The sequence below is a fragment of the Montipora capricornis genome, chromosome 14 (assembly GCF_036669925.1).
Source record: "Montipora capricornis isolate CH-2021 chromosome 14, ASM3666992v2, whole genome shotgun sequence".
NCBI classification, from domain to species: Eukaryota; Metazoa; Cnidaria; class Anthozoa; order Scleractinia; family Acroporidae; genus Montipora; species Montipora capricornis.
Window position 1 is genome coordinate 4,518,008 of NC_090896.1, and position 25,345 is coordinate 4,543,352.

At 40.2% G+C, this 25,345-nt stretch overlaps 3 protein-coding genes across 5 annotated transcripts in view; all 3 read right to left on the reverse strand.

Moving 5' to 3' along the window:
* Positions 1 to 1,050: 1,050 nt before the first annotated feature.
* On the reverse strand, positions 1,051 to 5,544 carry LOC138032688 (uncharacterized). 2 transcript variants are annotated; one of them, XM_068880390.1, is made up of 3 exons: positions 5,384 to 5,544; positions 3,236 to 3,301; positions 1,051 to 1,833 (listed from the first exon to the last, which is right to left on the reverse strand). In XM_068880390.1, the coding sequence occupies exons 1-3, from the start codon at positions 5,432 to 5,434 to the stop codon at positions 1,225 to 1,227; spliced, it is 726 nt and encodes a 241-aa protein (XP_068736491.1). In that variant the 5' UTR covers positions 5,435 to 5,544; the 3' UTR covers positions 1,051 to 1,224. The 2 variants fall into 2 exon arrangements, with proteins under 2 accessions (XP_068736491.1, XP_068736492.1); XM_068880391.1 differs by lacking the exon at positions 3,236 to 3,301 and having other exon boundaries at positions 5,384 to 5,537.
* A 3,128-nt stretch (positions 5,545 to 8,672) lies between these two features.
* Positions 8,673 to 14,106, reverse strand: LOC138032253 (uncharacterized). Of its 2 annotated transcripts, none has more exons than XM_068879893.1 (2): positions 13,955 to 14,106; positions 8,673 to 9,464 (listed from the first exon to the last, which is right to left on the reverse strand). In XM_068879893.1, the coding sequence occupies exons 1-2, from the start codon at positions 14,003 to 14,005 to the stop codon at positions 8,856 to 8,858; spliced, it is 660 nt and encodes a 219-aa protein (XP_068735994.1). In that variant the 5' UTR covers positions 14,006 to 14,106; the 3' UTR covers positions 8,673 to 8,855. The 2 variants fall into 2 exon arrangements, with proteins under 2 accessions (XP_068735994.1, XP_068735993.1); XM_068879892.1 differs by lacking the exon at positions 13,955 to 14,106 and adding an exon at positions 10,322 to 10,470.
* A 4,985-nt stretch (positions 14,107 to 19,091) lies between these two features.
* Positions 19,092 to 25,345, reverse strand: part of LOC138032254 (signal transducing adapter molecule 1-like) — a 23,099-nt gene continuing 16,845 nt past the window's right edge. The window contains exons 13-19 of the mRNA XM_068879894.1: positions 24,627 to 24,661; positions 23,553 to 23,640; positions 22,887 to 22,941; positions 22,216 to 22,278; positions 22,013 to 22,127; positions 21,782 to 21,874; positions 19,092 to 20,136 (exon numbers count right to left, since the gene is read on the reverse strand). Of these exons, the coding sequence (XP_068735995.1) occupies positions 19,777 to 20,136; positions 21,782 to 21,874; positions 22,013 to 22,127; positions 22,216 to 22,278; positions 22,887 to 22,941; positions 23,553 to 23,640; positions 24,627 to 24,661 (809 nt within the window). The 3' untranslated portion in view covers positions 19,092 to 19,776. The remainder of the gene's footprint in view (positions 20,137 to 21,781; positions 21,875 to 22,012; positions 22,128 to 22,215; positions 22,279 to 22,886; positions 22,942 to 23,552; positions 23,641 to 24,626; positions 24,662 to 25,345) is intronic.

Sequence of the window (25,345 nt, forward strand, 5' to 3'; positions counted from 1 at the left end):
ACTGAAATCTTCTCAGTGGGGAAACCGTAAATCGAATCGAAGCTCATGAAATTAAAGTAAGTTAAATCCAATGTTGGTTTTTTTGATGAGAAGAGAAAATTTGTGTACCCGAAGAATTACCTCTCAAACCTCTCGTAGCAGAGATGAGAAACGCAACCTCCATATGTCGCCGAGACTGGGAATCTCACTACTGCGCCAACCTCCCCCCTCCCCCCAAATTATTAACAAAAACGCTCCCAACAAACGCCATTTTATTTAACTCTTTCACTGCGCGTAAGCTTTCTCTTTTCATCATCAGCTGTTCATGCAATCGAACTCTTCAGCTTGTACGTTTTGTTTTCCCCTTTCAGACCACGTGACGTTCTCAAGGGAATTTTCCTTTTGTTTTTTTGTAAGTCATTCGTACATAAGCACGGATGATAAGACGACGTTTGAAAGAAACTGTTCTCTAGAGTAACATCACGTGGTCTGGAATGGGAAAAAAAACGTACAGGCTAATTATAAAGAGGTCAATTTCGTGCATATAGGAAGGAAGGAATGGCTGTAGATGAATTTACACTAATATGATACAAAGATTTCCATGCTGTAATGAGGCAATTGCTGATAGACGAACGAATGAATTTGATGACAGAGCTATTGGTATTGTCAAATAACAAAACCGCGACGCATTAACCGATACGACATGATTTTTTGTTTGAAAATTATCATCGGCCTGTAACAAGTCAAAGGAAATATGAAATGGCGTCTGCAATTGACAGTTTTCATTGCCTTTTAGAGTTCGGCGAGTGACATCCTTCATGTAAAAGAAGGGCTCTGAAGTCTTCCCGCCCAACTTTTCTTTCTCGGATCTCGGATCTCGGATCTCGGATCTCGGATCTCGGATCTCGGATCTCGGATGTAAGCAAAACAAAATTTCAAAGGAAATTTTGTCCAGAATTTCGGACTGGAATGAAACTCACTATATCACGCAATCTCGTCCCATGAACAAATTTCTCAGCAGAAGGGAAAAGAAGAGATTGAACTTAAGTCGTCTGGTGCACACAAGTAAAACTCATGTTAACCCTTTATTATCACCAGATTTTTTTAAACAGATTTTCCTTGTTCAAAGAGCGGCCATTTAACCCCAATTAATGATTTTAATCGGATCAGTAATAGCTACTGCAACGTTGTACCACTCTTGCATTTATGGTTAAAATCATCTCTCCAACAAAGATGATTTTAAAGTTATGAATCTAGGCTGAGCGTAACTTTGATGAATTTGATTCCAACTCTCTCTCCTTTGTTGCTCTTATAGACTTCCAAAGTGAGTCCTTTGCTGAGCATCAGGCGATCATTGTAGTTAGCGGTCCTCACAAAGCCACTGTCATGCGCAGTATAGCACGATCCCCAGCGCTCATCCAGTTTCAGAGTGTATACAAATTGACCAGGGTAGACTGAGTCAGTGGTTTTGGGGGTCACTGGATCGCGTCGAATGGACGACAAAGTTGAACCCGGAACACCATCGCATCCATAGCAGGGGCCATGGTTGGCATAATTTCCCTGATCAGGGCTCTCAAAGCCGATAAACTTGGAGCCATCGGACACTCCGTATCTGATGTCGCTGTCAGCTGTCTTCCCAATAGCGATGTCATTCGCGACCGTGATTTGTACTGAAAGCGGAGCATCATCTGTTAACACTCCGGCGGGGACCAAGACAACCTTAAGAAGTGCGTCGTTCTCTTTTGAGCCAGCGTTGAATGTGATCTGAGCTGCGGAAGTGGACCGATCGCTAGTGATGTACCACGCATGGGATTCGAGCCATAGAGGTGTCATGTGGAATGTTTTGATCGTTCCCTGGTGGGGATAAGAAAAGAGAGGAATGACGTAATCGGACCTATTATTATTATCATTCACGAGGAGCTTTAGAATCGACAAAGGAAACTGGAAAGGCGACGCCACAAAAAAAACTGCATTCAATGTTTCTTTCAGTCTTCCGCGAATCCAACGTGAAATTACAAATCAATTTAGTTTGAAGCAGTCAGTTTCTTTGAGCAACCTGTCTCAAAATTTTCTTGCTCCATAACTTTAATGAAGAATTGTTCACCGTAACATATATATTCTTATTCCGTAACATTTCTATTCATGCTGTGACGAGCTTTCTAAACATTGCGTGTTGTTAATTTCAAACCAAACCTTGATAGTCTCTCAAACTTTGACTAAATTTCACAGTGATTGTAACGAACAAGATCGGATGTTGAGACCTGTGACTTTTGTCGAGAAACTTGACTCGAAACACTGTTGACGTTGTTATCGGTCTGTGGGAGGATAAATACATTAAGGCAGTTGCAATTTGCTCGGCAATAAAGTTTGAAAGCAAATGATTCAATGAAAGTATCAAGTGAGTCCTGTGTTATGTTTTTTTGGTCATTCCGAGCTATTTTAGCCGTCATTTTGTGAGATCTTTTCTCGACCGCCAGTTAGAGAGTCGAGAAAATTGACAAGGCAGACAACACCAAGCCGCCGTCCGGTGACCTCGTATTCTTCAAGCTAGAACTGACGCCGAACCAGTAAAATTCTCACCTAAAAAACACTAGCACCCGATCGATTAGGGATTTCCCCATACCTTCACCGAATTTTAGCTTTTTCTTTCGAGTCTCTCGCGGCTGGAAGAAAAAAATAACAAATCAAAATAGCGGCTGCATCTGCAGTGTCGAAAGGCTGAAAAAGAGACAGAAGTAAACCGTGCCGCCGAGTGGGAGTTTACAAATCGTACAGGATTTTTCCGGTCTTTTCGGTTGGAACGGGAAAAGAGGAGGAATTCCATCTTTTTCGGAACCTTTCCTGTGGAATGAGCTGTACCAACTGATTTTCCAACCGGAATTTTCGGTTTTTGTTGACAAATGATAAACGCACAAGATCACCGGCCGGCGGCTTGTTGTTGCCTGCCTTGTCAATTTTCTTGGCTCTAAATGACGCTAAAACAACTCTGAACGACCAAAAAAACATAACACAGGGCTCAGTTTACACTTTGTTTGATCTTTCATTGAATTATTTGCTTTCAAACTTTAAATTTATTGCCGAGAAAATCGCAACCGCCTTAATATATTTACCCTTCATCCTACTACAGATCGATAACAACGATAACAGAGGGTGGTCCGCTTGTGCTCGCAAAGTGAAAAATTCGAAGGGAAAAAATTCCGAGACAGTTTTCTAGAGAAATCGCAAGTACAATGGTACTCAACGCCTAAGCTCTTACCTCTCCATCACATCCTAGAGTAGGAGAAGGTGGCGAACAAACTGACGGATCCGCTTGAGTTTTAGTCTCATAAAATACAACAACAACCACATGAGACAGTAAACAACTAAACAGGGACTTTAAGATCTAAGACGGCGACGTCGACGAAAACGTCTTTAGTCGTTCACTTCGTACAATGTGGCGAACTATCCTAAAACTAAATTTGTACCAGCGAATTCAGAGTAAAATTAAAATATAGAATGAAAGATTCGCATTTGTACACTCAAGTTGTCGTTAAAACCTCAAATTTGGTAATAGAGCGTTTTCACATGACGTCACGGCGGCCATGTTGGTGTTCAAAAACAAAGGAATGGCGGCCATGATGGCGTACCAAATTAATCCTCCCGGAATTGAACTCTGTTTTCATGCAAATACTTTCCTTTGTTTCAGCAATCCAATATGGTCGCTGGTCACTTGAGTGAAAACGCTCTATTTCACGTTGTTGTTATGCAGAGAACCGCAAAAACATGAACTAGAATGCGTGTCGCTCGTGCAGCATGCTTTTTTCTTCTTTTTTTAGCCAACGATATCATGGTTCGGGTGGCGTTGTTGCAGGCCGTAGCCGTCGTCCTTTCTTAAACTCCCATTCTCGTCACCAGAGCCTCGGATCTTATGTCTGCGCAAGATCCGAGGCTCTGGGAAACTCTATGGCTAAATTGGCTATAAAAGTGAACCGTACGGCGCCTGCTCAATCCTTGTGCTAACATGAATGCACCAATCAGAGACACTTTGTATTGTTTTTTTACGAAAACCTATGAGAAGATACTTTGTTTAAGGGTTCCCCAGAGCTCTTCTCTCGCAAAGTCATCCGCAAAAGTGAAGATCTCTATGGTCGAGATTGTTAAACTCCCTAATATTTCAAGCATGCGCAGGCCACACCTTTTTCTCAATTTTTTAAAGACCCTGAATATTCGAGTATCCCGGAGTCACCATCATCTTTTCAAGACCTCTAGCCGTGGTTGGTCTTGCTGCAGATACAATGAACCTCTGTGATCGCCATCGATATTCACCTAACCCATGTCCTCCGTCTTCCGACAGATCCATGTTTTTTAATAAAACACTTTTTGAACTTTTAATCTGAAATATTGACGTTGGCTTAGCTTTGTCCGTACAATTTTCAGTTTCAACTTCAACCTTAGAGTAAACGCGACACTCTTCTTCTTCTTCGAGAAGCTTCTGTCAGCGTCGAAGGAAAATATGTGAACACCAACTCTCTACTTGTTTCTGCCCCCTACCAGTCAACTCTTTCTGCGGCTTGAAATTTTTTTTTACTCCGACCGACAGACCCAAAACTGAGTAGGAAACGCTTTTAACGGGTAAAGAGACGTTGAAAAAAGGACGGTTTAACAGATTTCAAATCGCAGCTTCAGGGCGCCCTAAAATATTGTGCGATTTTCAGCCTTTCAGAGCTGTGCGGCGTAGAACGTATTTCTGGGCGAAAAACAAATCGAAAAAAAAAGATATATCGTTTGTGTTGACCTTGTTGCGCACTTTAGTAATATTCGCAAAAAAAATACCGTTCTCTGAATCTCTCCATGTTGCAATCGATAGTTCTGCAGCACGATTTTTAGCAAGTATTATCGAATCTTTAGTTTCCTCGATCATGCGAAATTTGAATCCTATATTTACTATATAAGAACGTCTAATTTCGTTGTGATTTGAGCCTGAAAACGTTTTATATGTTCTTAAAGTTGTGTGGTACACCAAGTTCGGCAACAAACTGAGATGTTCTTCAGTGTATCATACACTAAGAAAATCGTTAATGCTATAAAATGTCCCTTAGTATTTGAGTTAAATGTCCTGTTAAAATATAGGATCACATATCTTTTATCACACGTCCTTTATCTATACCACTCGCTGACGAAAATTAAACAAAAAAATGAGAAAAATATAGATGTTCATATCTAATTCAGCTTGGTTATGTTCGTAGTATGTCCTTAACATTTTGGTTAATCTAAGCCGCGACGTTCTTATGAAAAAACAGAGAGAGCATAAAACAACAGCAGTAATTTGCTTTTGGAGAGGTCATTTTCCGACAAATTAATTTTGCAATCCCGGAAAATCAAACTATCGAACATCAAATTGTAAGTTATAATTACAATCACTCACTCCACAAGTCACAACTGACAAAAATCCAAGCAACATCCACAATTTCGTCATCTTCAAAAAGTCGTCTCAACTGGCTTTGTTCAAGTTCAATGAACGCGAGAAGGCGAGAAGAGAAACGCAAAACTGAACTCGAGTGTTTTGTGAAACATCGATTTTGTAGGTCCAATCTGGACTAATTAGCGTTAAATAGTAAAATGTTTGTTTGCTTCTAATGATGAATCGGTTGAGTTTGTTCAACTGCCCTATGGTAAACTAGAGTGTGAAATTGGAAAGCTGCCTTGGTCAAATTTTAACTAATTAAGAAACTTCTGATTTCTTACCTTAGCCATAGCTCTTGGTCTAGTTTTTTTAGGAGCACTTTGGTCGAAGAAGCCGATGTGGAATTCTCACGCCTTAATTGGGAGTTGTAAGGTTATTTTGTCAACGCGAAACGTAGAGCTTCGATTGCATTTCTAGCTCGTGCTGTATGACCATATATGGAGACTGATTGCTCCGGAGTAGCTTTTGAGATTGAAACAACTGGCTCATGATCAGTTCAGAATTTAACGAATTTTAAACCACCACATTTACAGTTTTGGGATATGCACGACATATATGGTTAAGAATGCCAAACAATTATCTAAAGAAAAAATACTGTTGTCATGAATTACAATAATTGAAAGCTAACAATTTTATAATCAGTCGTTTGACTTAGTTACCATTTATAAACGCGGTGCAATAACTGAAAGCTATAAGTTAAAACAGTGTAAAATCGATGTCTAATTCAAATTACTTAAAATGCATCCTTTAATAAATAACGTATAAAGCTAACCATTTGGCGTTCGGTGAAAAATCCCAGCCGGGAAGGTCACGTCCTACTGCAATATCAGGGAGTTTAATTAAGGGTGCGTTCGATTGACCGTATTCCGGAATAGGAATACATGGAATACAAGCTGGAAATCCTTCGTTTTTGCGGAGATTCACATTAAAATTGTCAACATTTGCTAAAATGCTATTTTAAACATATTTTCATCATCCTTGCAGTTTCGAAACGCGCCAAACATACCGTTTTAATCATCACTCCACGTATTTTTATTCCGGAATAGGGTCAATCGAACGCGCCCTAAGAAAAGGAAGACGGCTAAAATCGTGCTGCACGTGCGGCACGCATTGTATCACACGTACTCTGCATATTAAAGACTACGTCACGTTATTTTAGGGTGTGAAATGGAACTCTCAACCACTCGTACCAACTTATTTTAAGGATTATACTTCGGTAACATTTTACGAGACAAACGAGGGGGAAAATCGATAGTGCAAAGTTATATCAGTTTCGAGGTCACGTATTTGTCGACGTCGTAGATCAACCATTAGGGAGCTTACGAAACGACCGTGCCGACGGCAACGATGACGCTACAAAACAATAGGTTTAGTGAGCAAAAACAATGGCTCTGCACGCTCTGCACGTGCGTTTTACATTTTGGTACATTTCTTTGCCGTCATCTCCTAAATGACGACGTGAAATGACCAAATTCAAGGTTATATAATAATAATAAAGACTTTATTTATACAGGATAGCACGTCATAGCCACAGGCTAATAAACTTGTGGCCCTGATTTAATCAACTAAATCAGTTCTGTGGAGGACTTTAGCACACGACGATGAATTTTCAGTTCTCTCTCTACGCTTCCAACCCACTCATACCAGTTTAATTCCTCAACAGTTACTACACATTTTTAACGCGAAACGACATAAAATAGTTTCGTAGTGATATGAATAACGCGAACTCGTATTTTTAAATGAAGTCCTCGTAGCCGTCGTCGTCTTCGTTTCGTAAGCTCCCTATTCTCTCGAGACACAAATAGCAATAATGTAATGAACAATATTGCTCGTGGACGAACAAAAGGAGCTTCTGAGAGATGTTTTGCTTTTCGTCCACCGACATGGCGGAGATGACTTCACGAGAAAACTACCTATTGACGGCACGTCCAGGTAACAAAAAAAAAAAACATTACGTCACCATTATAACAGGCAGGGTTGCCGGTTTACAAAAAATAACATGCAGTAATCTTTTTGTTCAAAGAGCAATTCTCTTCGACGCGGAATAGATTGCTTCAGCCTGTCAGAAAATGATTAAGACCGATTAAGACAACCGACTTCGAATTCCTGATAAAGCCTAGCTTGCGAACGCACGACCGTCGGAAATACGTCTGCGTTCGAAGGTTAGATGAAGCCATTCTTAATTAATCTTAATTAAGGTGTCATTCTCAATACCCAGTTTTTTTCTCTTAGAGCGACGGAATAACGAGTCACGAAGCGGCGAGAAAAACCACTGGTACAGGCCGTCGAGTTCTCTGAGAAGGCCGGTCCAATGGGATGCCGTTTCATATTCTCAAAGTCAGATTTTGACCCTAGCAATTCGATTGGTTCCAGGAACTTGTTAGTTCTGACGAGTACTCTGATTGGTTTAATTGCTGTCATCCTGATTTCTCGAGCCCAATCTGGCCATAATCGAATCCGTCTGCAGAGTTCCGGAAATCGAGGCTTTGAAGGCAGAAAAAGTTCAGTGGGTTCTACATTTTTTTTTTCATTTTCGTATATGTCCGCCAAAATTCAACTTCGGAATTTGACATCCAAATTTCAATTTTGAGTTTTATTTTCATATTCGACATCGAAGTTTTATATGGAACCTTGAATTTTTTAATTTGACATCGAAGTAAATAAGACGAATGTACCGTGGGAACTGATGATACCGGATTGGTAGGTTATATCACATATCAATTTACCGAGTTTTCTCGATGTCAATCAAACGGGGCATGGAACTGAGGTTCTTAACCGCCTAGGCCTGTACCAGAGGTTTTTCCTCGCCTATTCGGTCGCTCTGAGAGAGAAAAACCTTTGGCAGTCAGGGAACATTCTCAACTTAATAAACGGAAAAATATTTTCTGACCCTTGCTCTGTGGGTTGGCCGATGGTCAATGTAGCTTCAATAATCTTAACTGGCTTTAGCATTCATCATTTATTAGACTGAATGCATCAATAGTGGCCAAAAAAACATTCGTTTGTTTACTTGCTAATTAGAATTACTAGCCTCTCTCTAAAGCAACATTTCTTTTGTAATCTTTCCATACAAACGAGGCTATGGAGTCTAATTAGCACGTAAACAAAAGAATATTTTTTGGCCGTCATTTATGCATTCGGTCCATCATTTTCAAGAGGGCACGGTATGGAGTCCTACAATGTGATTGGTTCTTCACGGCGCGATCCCGATTTAATTATCTCTGCCCACGTGCACTATCCAAACGCCCTGGGAGTTTTGGTCCTTCTTTTTATTATCACCAGATTTTTTTAACAGATTTTTCTTGTTCAATAAGCGGCCATTTAACCCCATTTGCTAATGATTGTAAGCGGATCAGTCATTAGGCTACTGAAACGTCATACCACATTTGGATTTGTGGTTTAAATCATCTCTCCAACAACGATGATTTTAAAGTTATGAATCTAGGCTGAGCGTAACTTTGATGAATTTGATCCCAACTCTCTCTCCTTTGTTGCCCTTATAGACTTCCAAAGTGAGTCCTTTGCTGAGCATCAGGCGATCATTGTAGTTAGCGGTCCTCACAAAGCCACTGTCATGCGCAGTATAGCACGATCCCCAGCGCTCATCCAGTTTCAGAGTGTATACAAATTGACCGGGGTAGACTGAGTCAGTGGTTTTGGGGGTCACGGGATCGTGTCGAATGGACGACAGTGTTGAACCCGGAACACCATCGCATCCATAGCAGGGGCCATGGCTGCCATAATTTCCCTGATCAGGACTCTCAAAGCCGATAAACTTGGAGCCATCGGACACTCCGTATTTGATGTCGCTGTCAGCTGTCTTCCCAATACCGATGTCATTCGCGACCGTTATTTGTACTGAAAGCGGGGCATCATCTGTTAACACTCCGGCGGGGACCAAGACAACCTTGAGAAGTGCAGCGTGGGCTGTTGAGCCAGCGTTGAATGTGATCTGAGCTGCGGAAGTGGATCGATCGCTGTTGATGTACCACGCGTGGGATTCGAGCCACAGGGGTGTCATGTGGAATGTTTTGATTGTTCCCTAGTGGAGATAAGAAAAGAGAGAAATGACGTAACCCGATCTATTATTATTATAATTATTATTATTATTATTATTATTATTATTATTATCATTTTTATTATTATTATTGTTATATCTTTGTATTTGATCACGAGGAGCTTTAGCATCGACAAAGGAAACTGGAAAGGAGACGCCACAAAAAAAACTGCATTTAATTAGTGAAAAATAGCACGTTTCTTTCCCGTCTTCCGCGAATCAACAACGTGAAATTACAAATCGGTTTGGTTTGAAGCAGTTTTTTCGAGTAACCTGTCTCAAAATTTTTTTGCCACATAACTTTAATGAAAAATTGTTCTCCGTAACATACCCTGAGAGAGAATTTGCCTGACGTTGAGGCAATTTTGGGCCAAACAATAGTCGCGAAAAATTGCCATGTGTAACGCACCCAAAGACGCACTTATCGCATCATTATAATGATGAACAACGTGAGCCCATGAGTAGGAGCGAGCAGCGCCCATACAAAGCCTTTGTCACGGCATTTTTACAGACCATTCTATTTTTGGACTACCTTTGCCGCAAAACAACGAAGGCAGTTCCCGTTCGGTGACGCAATGACGTCAAGTTAGTTTCCCGTGATTGGTCATCGGGCTCCTGGGGAGTCTCATTCGAGGGAAATTCAATTGAATAATAAATCGGTCTGTGAAAACGCCGTAACAGGAATATATGGGAGTTGCTCACTCCTAATCATGGAATCCTGTGAACAAGAAGGGGTTTTGCGGTCTGTGTGTCTCTTGTCGAGGAACCTGAACAAAATTCCGAGACATTTTGCCAGAGAATTTGCCTGTACAATGGCATCTTATCAACGCCTAAGCTCTTACCTCTCCATCACATCCTAGAGTAGCACAAAGTGGCGAATAAACTGAGGGATTCGCCTGGATTTTAGTCTCATAAAATACAACAACAACCATATGAGACAGTAAACGACACGACCAGATTGGGACGTCAGGGAGCTATGACTAACCGCCACAAAACAATAATATCATTGGTTAAAAGAGCATAACTAATTGTGCTGCACGAGCAGCACGGATTCTAGCTAGTATGTTTGCGGTCCTCTGCAAAACGACGACGTGAAATCACCAGATTTGAGGTTTTAACGACAACGTATTCAGACAGAGAATCTTCCACTCTCTTTTTTCACTTAGAAACCGCTCGTACCAATTTATTTTTAGGATACTGGCCCTCACGTTGTAACACGTGAACGAGACTGAATAATTGCGAAAGACTTGTGATAGAGCGAAGTTATATTCTGAGGTGACGTTTTGTCGACTGTTGCCGTCGTAGATCTTAATAGGGACTTTAAGACCTACGACGGCGACGTCAACGAAGACGTCACCTCAAAATAAAACTTTGCTCTATTATGAGTCTTTCGCGATTATTCCATCTCGTTCACGTCGTACAATATGAGCGAAGTATCCTAAAAATAAATTGGTAAGAGCGATTTCAGGGTGAAAATAGAGAATGAAAGATTCTCTGTAGTATGCTCACGTTGTCGTCAAAACCTAAAATTCGGTGATTTCACGTCGTCATGCAGAGAACCGCAAAAATATGAGCAATAATCCGTGCCTCACGTGCAGCACGATTATTTATGCTCTTTTAACCAATGATATCACTGTTTTGTGGCGTTGTCGTCGACGTCGTCGTCGTAGATCTTAAGCTCCCTAATGTCCCTATTAGAACCTACGACGGCGACGTCGACGAAACGTCACCTCAAAATATGACTTAAAGGATGTAAATCTTCAGCGGTTATTTCATCTCGTTCACTCACGTACGGTCTCACGTACGTACAAGGTGAGCGAATTATCCTAAAACTAAATTTATACAAGCGGTTTCAAGGTAAAAATATTAAATGAAAGATTCGCATTTCCCCGCTTACCTTGTCGCTAAAACCTCAAATTTGGTGATTTCACGTGGTTGTTTAATATGCCGAATACTGCAAAAATATGAGCTAAAATGCGTGCTGCACGTGCAGCACGATTATTTCTCCTTTTTTAGAGCGGTTTTCAATTGAGTGTCGAGAGTAATTAGCAAATTACTTTGGTTTTGCATTACTTTACTCAGTGATTGGTTCAAAGTTGTGGCGACACTTTTTCAACCAATCAGAAGTGAAACCAAAACCAATAGTGGCTATCGCGTGCACATTTTCCCGCGCTCTGTGTCGGCTACGTGTAATTACTTTGAGTTTTGATTGGCTTACTGGATTGTCTCCGTCCTTTTTGATTGGCCAAAGTAATTACTTTGGTTTTGGTTTTACGAAACTCATTTGAAAACAACTCTAAAGCAACGATAAAATTGTTTGTGGCGTTGTCGTAGCCGTAACCGTCGTCGTTTCTTAAACTCCCTAATATTTCAGGCAGGTCACACCTTTTTTTCAGTTTAAAGATCATCTTTTCAAGACCTGCAGAGATACATTGAGCCTCTGTGATCTCCAGAGGTTAGTTATGACAAAATCAACGATAATGGCGTCTTGGAAATTACATCCATGACTGACTCTTATCAGTGTGATTTTATTCACGAATCGAACTATTTTTTGCTCTAAATCGCATTTTTTTCCCCCAGCCATTGAGAAAAGAATTCTAAAACAAAACAACCAATCAGATTGTAACCAATCAAATTGTAGGAAAATGACAAAGAGAGCTATTGTGTGGCGTTCCCAACTGGATCAATAAAAAATTGGTACGGACGAAAATCCCGTACTGATTTGAGCGATTTCTAAATGGCTGCAATAGAGTGGTAATTGAACTGAGTTGAGTGCAAGCTGCGCGCTCTTTCTATTTTGAAATTACAAGTATAATTTCAGACAATAATATAAACGACAAATTTTCAGCGCGTTAATTGGCTGAGAGCACGTCAGTTAATCCCAAACAGAGTGCAGAAAAATCAAATTTAGTGCAGACAGTTGAAATTTGTGGCATAAAGGTGAAATTTTTGCATGATATACACTCAAATGCGAACCCTGCATGGCGCAATTCTTGGCTCAATTTTTCCGTGATTGTGTGATAGGCGTGTATTGTTCTACTTAATTTAAGTTAACCATCTCGAATTTTTCAATGAATATTATTAATTAATAAATAATCACATGATTTTTTTTGTGCAATTTGGAATAAATAATTACTTTTAAATATCTTCAAAGACTACAAAGTGCACTTGGAAGAAATTTATCACTCGTAACTTATTTATTCCAATCATGCGTTTACTTAAACAAAGTACTCTGCGCTCGGTCAATTTACCATTGTATTCCCTTAATTGTAGATAAAGGCCGTCTCTTTTATTTCTTCTTTTACTGTCATTCGACAGATCCATATTTTTTTTAGTAAAACACTTTTTGGGGTTTAATCTGAAATATTAACGTGGGCTTAGCTTTGTCCGTAGAGTATTTCAGTTTTAACTTCAACCCCAAGTTAAAAGTCACACCTCCACGGGAGAGTAATTTTTGTCCGCGTGGAAGGAAAATATGTTAACACTAACACTCTACTCGTTTCTGTCCACTGCCATTCGACTTTTTCTGCAGCTTGAAACTATTTTTTTAGATGGTTTGCGTTATTCTTTTTGCTTTTATTTCCTCCGACCGACTGACACAAAATTAGAAAATGCAATTGATTGTAAACATAAAAGAACGACCCAACAGATTTCAAATCGTAGCTTCAGGGCGCTCTAAAAAAAGTAATACATGTTACTTGACTATGCAACGAAGCTTAATTTAAAACAATATTTTGCTAGTTTTAGAGCTGTGCGGCGTAGCACGTATTTCTGGGCGGCTCACAAATTGAAAAACAGAATATGGTTCGTGACCTTTTAGTGCGAATTAGGACAACTCGTCGTACTTTCCTGAATAAATTTGAACAACAATTTGTTGCGCACTTTAGTAATATTCGTGGCCGTTCTGTGAATCTCTCCGTGTTACAGTCGACAGTTTTTGTAGCACGATTTTTTAGCAAGTATTACCGAATCTTTTGTTTCCTCGATCATGCGAAAATTAAGTACTCTTTTTATAAGAACGTCTGATTTTGAAGCCGAGGATGAACGTTATTATTTTGTTGTGTTTTGAGCCTGAAAACGTTTTACATATGTTGTTAATGAAAGTTGAGTGGTACACTAGAAGTTCACACAATAAGAAAATCATATTGTTGATACAACTACGAAATGTCTCTAAGTATTTGAGTTAAATGTTCTGTTAAAATACTGTAACAGTTTCCTATTTCGTTTACCGCCCGTCCTTTATTAATACCACTCACGAAAACAAAACACATTAACAAATAGCAAAATATAGACGTTCATAACTAACTCAGGTTGGTTATATTCTTAGTACGTCCATCTAAGCCTAAAGGAAGGCAAAACGTAACAGCAGTAATTTGCTTCTAGAGCCGAGGTCATTTGCCGACAAATTAATTTTGCAATCCCGTAAAATCAAACTATTGAACATCAAATTGTAAGTTATAATTACAACCACTCACTCCACAAGTCACAACTGACAAAAATCCAAGCAACATCCGCAATTTCGTCATCTTCAAAAAGTCCGTGTCAACTAGCTTTGTTCAAGTTCAACCGAGAAGGCGAGAAGAGAAATGCAAAACTGAGTGTTTTGTAAAACATAAATTTCAGTATAGGTCCAATCTGGACTAATTAGCGTTAAATAGTAAAATGTTTGTTTGCTTGTAACCTTGAATCGGTTGAGTTTGTTCAACTGCCCTATGGTAAACTAGAGTGTGAAATTGGAAAGCTGCCTTGGTCAAATTTTAACTAATTAAGAAACTTCTGATTTCTTACCTGAGCCATAGCTGTTGGTCTAGTTTGTTCAGGAGCACTTTGGTCGAAGAAGCCGATGTGGAATTCTCACGCCTTAATTGGGAGTTGTAAGGTTATTTTGTCAACGCGAAACGTAGAGGTCCGATTGCATTAATTTTCTAGCTCGTGCTGTATGACCATATATGCAGATTGATTGCTCCGGACTAGCTTTTGAGATTGAAACAACTGGCTCATGATCAGTTCAGAATTTAACGAATTTTAAACCACCTCATTTCCAGTTTTGGGATATGCACGACGTTGGTTAAAAATGCCAAACAATTATCTAAAGAAAAATTGCTGTTGACATATAAATTACGATAATTGAAAGCTAACAATTTTACAATCAGTGGTTTGACTTAGTTACCATTTATAAACTCGTTGCAATAACTGAAAGCTATAAGTTAAAAGAGGATACCTAAACTTCGAGCCAGGATTCGAGCTAGGATCCGAGCCAGGATTCGAGGTCGGATCCGAGCCAGGATTCCAGCCAGGATTCCAGCTAAGATGAGCTTTCTCCGCTATTTATTCTGGAATCTCTCGGTTAGGTTAGGTCTCGAATCGGTTAGGCTTAGGTCTATTTGCGTTGGTTCTAGTCTAGTTAGGTCTAGTTAGGGTTAGGGTAGGTCTCGCTTAGGTTAGGTTAGGTCTCGGTTAGGTCTCGAATCCTGGCTCGGATCCTAGCTCGGATCCTGGCTCAAATCCTGGCTCGAATCCTGGCGTTATTCTTAGTTTATCGCAAGTTAAAACACTTTAAAATCGATGCCTGATTCAAATTGCTTTAAGTGTACCCCTTATAATATATAACTTAAAGCTAACCATTTGACGTTCGGTGAAAAATCGATATCCCAGCCGCGAAGGTCACGTCCAACTGCAATATCATGGATTTTAATTAAGGAAAAGAAGACGGTTAAAGCAACAATAGCACCACAAGAATATCATTGGTTAAAAAGAGGAAAAATAATCGTGCTGCACGTGCGGCATGCATTCTATCACACATTTTTTGGCGGTACTCTGCATATTAAAGACTACGTCACGTTATTTTAGGGTGTGAAACGGAGTGAAATCACCAAAATTTGAGCTTTAATTTGAGGAGGAGGACGTGAGCATGTCACAGAGAATCTTTCATTGTCTGTTTTTACTCTCAACCACTCGTAACAATTTATTTTAAGGATTATACTTCGGTAACATTTTACGAGACAAACGAGGTGGAAAAATCGATAGTGCAAAGTTGTATCGGTTTCGAGGACGCTGGTGACGTATACGTATTTGTCGACGTCGTAGATCTAAGTGCCCTATCGATGGTTTGCAACCAAATCAACTCTCGGCGATGACGTCACCTGAAAACCACCTATTAATAGAGGGGACTGGTTTGGAAGCTCGGCAAATATCAAAGGAGCAAACAAAGATGCCAAGATTTAGGTTGGAAAGTCCACGACCGTGCACAATCTTTTGTTTTGAGCTCATACACTATACATGAATTACGGAAGCAACGCGTTTCTGTTGGTTAGTTCCTCAGTACGGTTTTGTGCACGGTCAAGGCCAAAAAAGAGAACAAAGACCTACAGCAAAGAAAGTTGTCGGGTTTCATAACCATTCCCGTCTATTAACTATGATTGATAACAGGCATGGTTGCCGGTTTACAAAAAAATAACTTGCAGAACGTTTTTCATTTTAAGAGTAATTCTCTTCGACGTGCATGGAATAGATTGTTTCAACCCTTCAGAAAAAGATTTAGGCAATCGACTTCCAATTCCTGATGACGCCATTCATAATTAATCTTAAGGCGTCATTCTCAACTTAATAAACGGAAAATTATTTTCTGACCCTTGCTCTGAGCATAGTTAATGCATGGAGATGGTTATGAAACTGGACAAGTTCCTTTGTTTCATGTTTTTGTCCGTATTTTTGGCCTTGACCCTGCACAAAACCACGCCTTTTTTCGAGAAAATAACCAATCAAATCCTTCGATTACATTATGCGTAACTAATTTGCGAACCCGTGCCGAGCGAAAACAAGATTGTGCAGGGTCACGGTCAATTTAACATCGATTGCAACAACATTGTTCACGCTTTTGAAAGTTCTAAGGTTTCATAACCAGTCCCTCGATTAACTATGCTCTGAGGGTGGGCCGATGGTCAATGAAGCCTCAATAATCTTAACTGACTTTAATATTTTTCATTCATTAGACCGAATGCATGAATGGCAGCCAAAAATGCATTATTTTGTTTATGTGCTAATTAGACTCACCAGCCTCTAAAGCAACATTTCTTTTGTAATTTGTCCATGCACACGAGCCTAACGAGCCTTTTTAGTATCTAAACAAAAGAATATTTTTTCGGGCGCGATTTATGCATTCGGTCTATTATTACTTAATTTTTTTCCAAGAGGGCATGATATGGAGTCCTGCAATCTGATTGGTTCTTCACGGCGCGATTCTGATTTACTTATCTCTGTGCACGCGCACGATCTAAACACTCTGAGATGAGAGTTTTGGTCCTTCCCTTTTTCTTACAGAAGTTTCAAACCAGAGCTTTTATTGAAACGTTAAGTTTGTAAGTCGCTTGTTGCATTCCCTATCAAGTCAAATGCGAGTGATTTTAAAGAGCAAAAAAAAAAAAGGTATTCACTAGCTAAGGGTCGGTTTTAATTTTCCGCAACGCTGCAACAAATTCTTCAAACATTCTGCGGTATAACCTCCACCCCGCAGTTGGTGTCGAAACGGCCAATGAAATTGCTCCTTTGACCACACGTGATCATAACAGCCTGTCGAGAAACTTGACTCGCAACATTACGTTTTCAGCCACGACACTGTGTGACAAGTTGCAACAGAATGACCTAGCTTTACAGCGCCTTTGAAGTGATTGACTTGTTGTTGACATTCGGTCTTTTGGGCATTACGAATTGAAGACCCATTACAGAAGGACCCACCATAGGTATGTTCCATTTTGCGTCCTGGGATAATGTTCCAAGGTCTTGCAAAAAATCGCGCCTTTTCAGGGACTCGCCGAGAGACTCGGCGTCATCTGTCGATTCAGTTTGTTGGTACTTTACTCTGCACCGAGAGGTTATCTCCGGGGACTTAATTTGCGTTATTTTCTTAGAATTTCAGTTCATAGTGTTCCCAATTACACGACTAGACACGTAAATAAAGTTCCTTTCCTTTAATAAAAGAGATTTCACAGAACGTAGTAGTCAACCGAGATAAAGCAGGGTATATTACAAAGTGAATTTGTTGGGCAAAAGGGCGTAGCCTTTTACCAGATAGTACACGATAATATCTCTAAAGAATTAAACCAGTTTTTTTTTCTTTCTAGCACAACTGTATCATCATTGTGTTGTCTATCAGATGACAAAATTTGAAATTTACATATTTTATATCAAGGACCAAAAAAAAAAAAAAACACGAAACCAACCCTAAGAATTCGCCCTCTGCCAGGCACCAATTGTAGCTATTTTTCTCGTCAAAAGAAACATTTTTCACTGATAGACCTAATCGGCTAACTCAATGTTGTACCCAATTCAAATCTCCCGGGATTAAGATTCTTTGTGTGTTGTATTTGCATGATAATGTAGCATTCATATGTAAATGATATGGAAATACCTGGAACAAAACGTTTTATTTCCAAAGGGTTTGAATTGGGTACAACATTGAGTTAGCCGATTAGGTCTATTGTATGTCGTCATTTAGTAACCTGGGACCAGTTTCTCGAAAGTCCCGAAAACCTTTCGGGCCCGAAAAGCCATTTGTGAAACCGCCCACCGCTTGTTTTGGAAAACCGACCTTTTAACATGTTTTCAAACTAACTAAAAGAAACATGTCTTTGAAGTTTGACGACTTACATACTCTCCGTTCTTGAGAAACAAAAGGAATTTTGACTCGAAAATGCCCCGAAAAGTTTCGGGACTTTCGAGAAACTGGCCCCTGCGCCCAGTTGTTCGGATAACTTTGAGGCTCTCCCAGGGGTTTTGGGGGAAAAAAGAACAACGTCAAATTAAATATTTTAGGGAACAAGGGAACAAAAACAATTTCGACCAATTTAAGGGATTAAAAAGCTGGGAACAAATTTAAAAGTAATTTGCCGAACTGGGGAACACAAGCAAATATTTAAAGCGAACAAGGTTCCGTAATTTACAGTACAGACCGAGAAAACGAGGATAGAAAGATATTTATTATATCTCTGTGGTAATCAGCCGCGCGAGAAAGGAAACTAGTTGAAGGCAAGCTTGTGAAACGGATGGTTCAACCGCCATAAAGATCTGAAAAACGACAACACTTTTTGGCTTTTTAAAATAGTTGCTTGTAAGATTCAAACAGTTTTACAAATTTACGCAACAGGAAAGACCTGAAAAACTAGCCAGAGAATGTTTTATTGAAATTTCAAATTTAGCGGGCCGTACTGTACAATACGGTCCGATAATTTACCCAACCACAGCGCGCTAACTATCTGAGAGATATAATAAAATTGAATATCAGCCTTAAATGTGTCTTGTTTGACCCTCTTACCTCTCAAGCCCCACCCTTCCCCCCTTCCCCCCCCCCCCAACCCCCACCCAATCAAATTGACAAGTAAAATCGTCGTCTGGCATTAGACAGTCTGCAAGTGTAATTAGTAGGAGGGGATGGGTTCAAGGGGTCATAGTTTTGCGCGGACCCAGATGCCGTTAACCCTTTAAGCCCAGAGGGGAGGAAGGGGGAGGAAGGGGGGGGGGGGGGGTTCATTGACGAGTAAAATCGTCTGGCGTTTGAGTGAAAGGGACATTAACAGGGACATTCAGTAAACACCCGCATATAAGAACACTGATTTCAGGTTTCAGGCTGATCGAATTCTTACTTAAAGAGTGCTTGGTGAGAAATCATCCTAAAAATGTTTTTCAAAATATACATTATTAGAGGTTTAATTAACATACAATGCTTTTTTGTAATAGATTTTAGAGTTTGTAGTGGTCCTGAACACCATAGTTCTTTTATATGAACTACTGTACTGTTTCCTTATTCTAATAGCCTTTCCCTTTACATTAACATGTTGATTTATCAGGCTAAATTGGTTCTTATAAATATATGGTGCTTTATTGGCCAAATTTCAGCCTGAAGTTCTTAATCCACTTGTTCTTATATGCGGGTGTTAAGTGTAGCTTTCAGTGGACCAAGATGCAGTTAACCCGTCCCAGCTTTAACTGGCGCCATTGACAAGTAAAATCGTCTCTTGTTCGGCAGTAAAATTTAGAAGTGTCACTCTTTGGAGGCAACATTAGCAACGCTACTGTACAGTGTATGTTTGCAAAATATGTCAAAGTAACAGAAATATTTGTCCAAACCGTGCTTCAGCTGTAACAGAGATCTTTGATTCGAGACTATCGCAGTTGTCTCGTTAATATTATTTTGTCCACCAGAGACGGCCAGGACTCACAAAGTTCTGCCTTTTAGCGGCAAAGTATATCGTTGCAGTGACTGCAAACAACAATAACATTTTCAATGAGCCTCTGTTTAGTGTCAAAGGAGCGGTTGCTGTGAATAGATCATTTGTGGCGGGAAATTCGAGTAGCCTGTCGCACTTGATTGGGTGAGAGACTGGGAATAGTAATCTTGAGGTGCAATCTGGGACAGGTACTCAGGAGGTGCTACAGGCACGCCCTGTTGATAGGAAACTTGTTGTTGTTGATATGCGAGCGCCTGCGGTGCTGACTGTTGGGAAGGAAAGCCCTGTTGGACATTGCTAGGTGCCTGCATAGGAACCTGGGTCGGACCATGCGCATGGCCCAGCTGACCAGGCTGGTAAGGTGTTGATGTCACGTGGTCTGGCACATGAGCCACATACGGATGAACAGGTCCAAGGCTCGAGTATGATGTTCCCTAGAAAATGGAAAAAAAAAGTGGTCTTCGCAAAATATCTTGTCAATGCTACACACAATATGTGGCGAAGTTAAACCCTTATCCCAAGAGGACTGGTCACGCCAAGAAGGACTGAAAGAGAAGTTACATGTTAACCTCGGCGAAGGAAATGAAGAGCTTTTTTTCCGGTGTTGACTCTGGGGATACTCGGAAAAAATCAGAGTGCTCCTTTGCAGGAGTCGAACCCTAGTACTCGGAAGTAGCATTCGAATTAGTAATCGGAAGGTCGATGGTTCAACTCATGCAAAGTGGAACTCGGATTTTTCCGAATATCCCCGAGGCAACATCGAAAAATAAATCTTTATTGCGTCGGATAATCGCAACTTGAGAGGGTAGGTGGTAGCGCATTGGCCATGCTGGTGCTAAAACCAACAACTAATTCGCTCAAAGTGTCTTTTGCAGGACAACTAGAACGAATGCACTTTCGAGCCGTACGTACCAGTAGATGGTTTTCAATCAGGCGATGAGACGGCCATGCTGGTCCACAAAACAATAGCAAATTAGGGCTCATGTTTTGCATTATAATAGAGTTAAATTCCCAAAAGGCTTTTTCTCTATTATTCTATGCATCAACATAGCTGCTGCGACGTCGGGTGAAAACCATCTATTTCGTATCTTAAAGATATTTAACAATTAGACACGTAGCCCGCAAGGGCTACGGGTCAATAGTCCATGAGGCGAAGCCGAATGGGCTATTGACCCGTGGCCCTTGAGGGCGAAGGGTCTAATTGTTTTAGTATCACCCAACTAGTCGGACAGAAAAGGCAATAACAAAGTTAGCAAATGCAAGTTGAAGTAGGTAATATTTATTTGGGAATAAAACGAAAGAAAGTGTCACGCTTTTCACTACTCGAGGACTATTACTAATAGTCCTCAAGTAGCGTAGCCAATCAAAATCCAGGATTTACATTAGTCCACTAGTTGGTTGATACTAATGTCATATAGTTATCTGTGTAAGGCGCTGTTACACTGTGAAATGTTTCGTGCAACTTGTCTCGCAATGTTTTGACGACATGGTGGCGGGACAAGTTGCACGAAATATTTCACTGTGTAACATACCCAGCAACGGCTAAAATCGTTGCAATGTCGCAAAAATATTGCGAGACAAGTTGCACGAAACATTTCAAAGTGTAACAGCGCCTTTAGAAGCTCTTTGCGTTTTTATCAGTTGAGACAAGAAGGCTAACTTGGAAATCACTTAGATGCTAAAATTATTACCGTGAATTAAAATTGATTTTCGATGGGATAAGAAACGGCCGCTGCATTGAATATACTTAGCTGAGAGAAGTAAAACGATGAGCCATTATCAGGTGGCAAGAACCCATAAGTAGGAGCTTGCCTCTCTCATACAAACCCTATAAGTCAACCTTTGGGCGTATCTCTCTATTTTTAGAACGCCACGCCCTGCAGGCACTGTTTGGAATGGCCAATCAAAATAAAGTACTCATGGGATCCTGCAAGTGACTTTACTCCGAAACATTTGGAACAACACAATTTACTATTAACGTGCCAAGTTCACATCCCGTGGACGATAAATTAATCATGACCGTACATGCAAGTGCTGTTTTTGACTTTTATATAATGCAATGGTTTTTTGAATACTTACCACAGCGGAAGTAGGATCGCCCGCATATTGCATGGAGGTTGGAGGAGAGACCTGGGGATAACCAGCCACGTGAGGCGGATACACCTGAGGGGCCTGGAATTAGAAAGATAAAATACCTTTTTCACCAATTCATACGCAACAACAATAATTTTCTAGTTTTCCTTTTTTCTCATCACATCCGCGGCCGCTACTTAGAACAATTTCACTTAAAAGCCATTCCATGTCTCTTACTTGAGGGTACTGTTGTACTAATGAAGCTGGGGCCTGGTACATAGTCATGGCGGCCTGGGGACTTGATCCGTAACCGTAAGAAAGAGTAGGGACTGGTAACGGCTCTTTCATCAGCCTGCAAAAGGAAGAGATTCTTTGTTGGAAGTGCACCTTTCAACAAATCGAAAAAAACAAACTATTATTTTCATCGCCATTCAACTAACCTTCGGTACAAATTCAACGCTTGCAGATATTCCTCGTTCATGGAAGACAATTCCCGGCGTTTTCTGTCAAAGAACAAATGTTAGCTTTGCATTTGGAAAGTAAAGTAAGGAATTGACATCACAATCACCCACTATTTTCTCAAAAACTGAGAAGAACCACAAGCAAGACTTGCACACACGAAAAAAAAAAAACCAGAAACATCTCTTAAAATCTGTCGTATTCGTATAAGCAACTGGCGACTTGAATATCGTGCTCAGAGCAAAGCCGAGCCAAATCGTCTCCAAGGGAGCCGTGGAGCGTGGAGGGCGGGGTGCGGGGAGGGAAGTTTAGGAGTAAACAACACCATAGGAAATAGGCTGCATATTATTTCAGTCGCGTACACACGCATTTGACGTCATTTTATCCTCCATCCAGCTCCCTCAAGATCTTAAAGTTAGTAATGGCCGACCATTACACAGGAAAATTGCAGTTAAAATAAACAGGTGTCCTTTTGAATTGAAGGTTTAAAACTTCGATCAGTTACTGTTTAGTTAACATAGTTTTGAAATTCAAACAAAAATAAAAATTGCTTTTTTGGTCATAGTAGCACTTTAACCTTCTTAATCCAAAAATATACCCATCATCGACCGCGACCTGGGGTTGTCTTGAATGCAGTCGTTGTTTTCTTTACCTCTCGCTTTCTTCAATCTTGCCTTTGATCAATGATTCCATTCCATAGCATTCATCTACAAAAACAGTGCAAATAATTAAAAATGTTAAAAAACATTTGTAGTTCATGGTGATGCTTCACCAGCAGTGCGGTTTTCCAAGCGGTTTCTTGTGAAAGATTAGAACCACTCTTTATGGTTACCGAGCTGGCAATTTCCACTTGCTTATTCCGAACATAGTTCATATCGATGGACTGGTTATGAAACAAAAGCGATAACAGTGACATCAAGCTTAAAGTGACCATGCACAGTCTTATGTCTTCCGTCTTCCTTTCACATCTGAGTTTTGAACGTGAAAACAGCGAACAAAAACATAAAACAAAGAAACATTTCGAGATGCATAACCATCTCCATATATTAACAGTGTTCTGAAGGGCAGTTGTGCAGTAATTTCAGAAATATACGATACATTCAGAAACGCTTTATCGTGTTGAACTGAGGCTATTTTCTGCCAGTTTTCATCCAATTCATTCGTTTTCGTTGCAAAGAAGCGCTCGTTCTTAACGGAAGTGGCCTATAACTGAGTGTAATTGACAGAAAGCGTGTATCGGCCTTTTAGGCCTTGAGCGACCAAGTGGTTTAGTTAATCCGAAACAGTCAAGAAACGTCTTTATACGAATGATACGAACCTTCCATATCTTGAATTTTGTCTTCTTCTTCGTCTTCGCCTTCGATATTCGCGCCTTTTAGCATGTTTGTGCACAGGTCAATTTTTCCCTAAAGATATGAACAATTCTCCGTTAAGTTTGTCACCTCACATCCTAGTTAAATAAAAGGATTCATTTGCACGCTGTACGAGACATCAAGTTATTAATAATAAAAAGCGTTCGTTAACTCACGCTTTTGTCGCTGCAAAGATAGAACTTTTTTCTTATAACAATATTTTCCATTAATTTTTCCGCCCACAAACTATTCGAAGAGGGCATGGTGTTATGGTATATCTGAATTCTCCAGCAAAATGTGGCCAGCTTGGCAGTTAATAATGGTAATAGGACTGTGTGGAGTCCAATTTGGTCTGTACTCATACCAATGATTTACAAAATCGGACGACCGCGTAGCGGGAGTCCGATTTGTTTAATCGCGAGTATGATTTCGATTTGTTTTTTAACCACAATATTCAAACGCCAAACAAGTTTTTATTTCCAGAGCGCGAACAAAATCATGACACAAAGAAAGAGCAAGCGTTGTCTATAACTTTCTCGAAATATGATTGGTTTATTTCCCAGAATGGGCGTTCCTGATTGGCTATTACATTGCGTGACCAATTGACGCGAGCATGACGCGTACAGCGTTGTCCAGAATCTTATCGACAACGGCAAATTAGCCAATCAGATTTCGAGATTACAAGCAATTATGGTAAAAACAAATTTCGAACAAATTTGTTTGTAAACATAATTTCCTTCCGTTTAAACCTATTCTGTAGTAAGAGTGGAGGTTCCCTTTCAAACAGTGGGCGTGCTGAATCTTCCAAGGGAGACGTTCAGTAAATAAATCTACTCGGCAAAGGTTTAACTCCTAGGCCAAGTATGGGAGATAACGGCTCCTCTTGCTTGATGAGCTCCCGACGAAACGTATTTGAAAACTCCTATAAATATAGCGTGGTATCTGAATATGTCGTGATATATCCCAAGTAAGGGAGTTGCACGCTTCTTGTTCTGTACTCCCTTCTGCCTGCTTCTTTAGTTTTGTTTAACGAGCTTTACCTCATTGATTTCTGTAATCACTGGTTTGGCCGTAGCTGCAATTTCATTCAAAAGAAACCAAACAAAGCAATTAATTAGTTAATAGTTGCGCGCTATGTAACCGGGTCTTTGCGTTAAAGCGAGACTGGCGTAATTAAAGTGGTACTACGATCACAAAATCATTTCCTTTTTCTTCAGATTTTGAAAGTGTGATTGACTGACAAAGTTTTGGATTTCGGTCCGCCATTACTCACGTTGAAAAATTGGGTTTAGGGTTAGAATGCCAAATTGGACCTCATTGGGTTGGATCTAAGGAAAATGTACTTTCAGCAGGGTTGTGACTTAAATGGATACTCCAAAATAAGGTGAGACACTTAGTTTAGTGTACATAAAGTGCCAAACGATCTTAACGAAAATTTACTAGGTTTAAAAAATCTGTGGAAAGAGAGCGTCACCAGAACAATTTATGAAAGCTAACCATTTCGAGTCAGCGCTTAACCATAATCACTAGGGATCAGTGCCTAAGCCAGCAGTTATTCTCTGCGTAAACCGAGTGTTGTTTATCTGTCAAAGCGGGTTAACATTGAGATTAGGGACTTTACGATCTACGACGCGGTCGTCAATGAGAACGCCAGGAAAGAACAATCTCATTGGTTAAAAAAGGAAAAATAATTGTGCTGCACGTGCGCACGCATTTTAGCACATAACAACGACGTGAAATCACCAAATTTGAGGTTTTG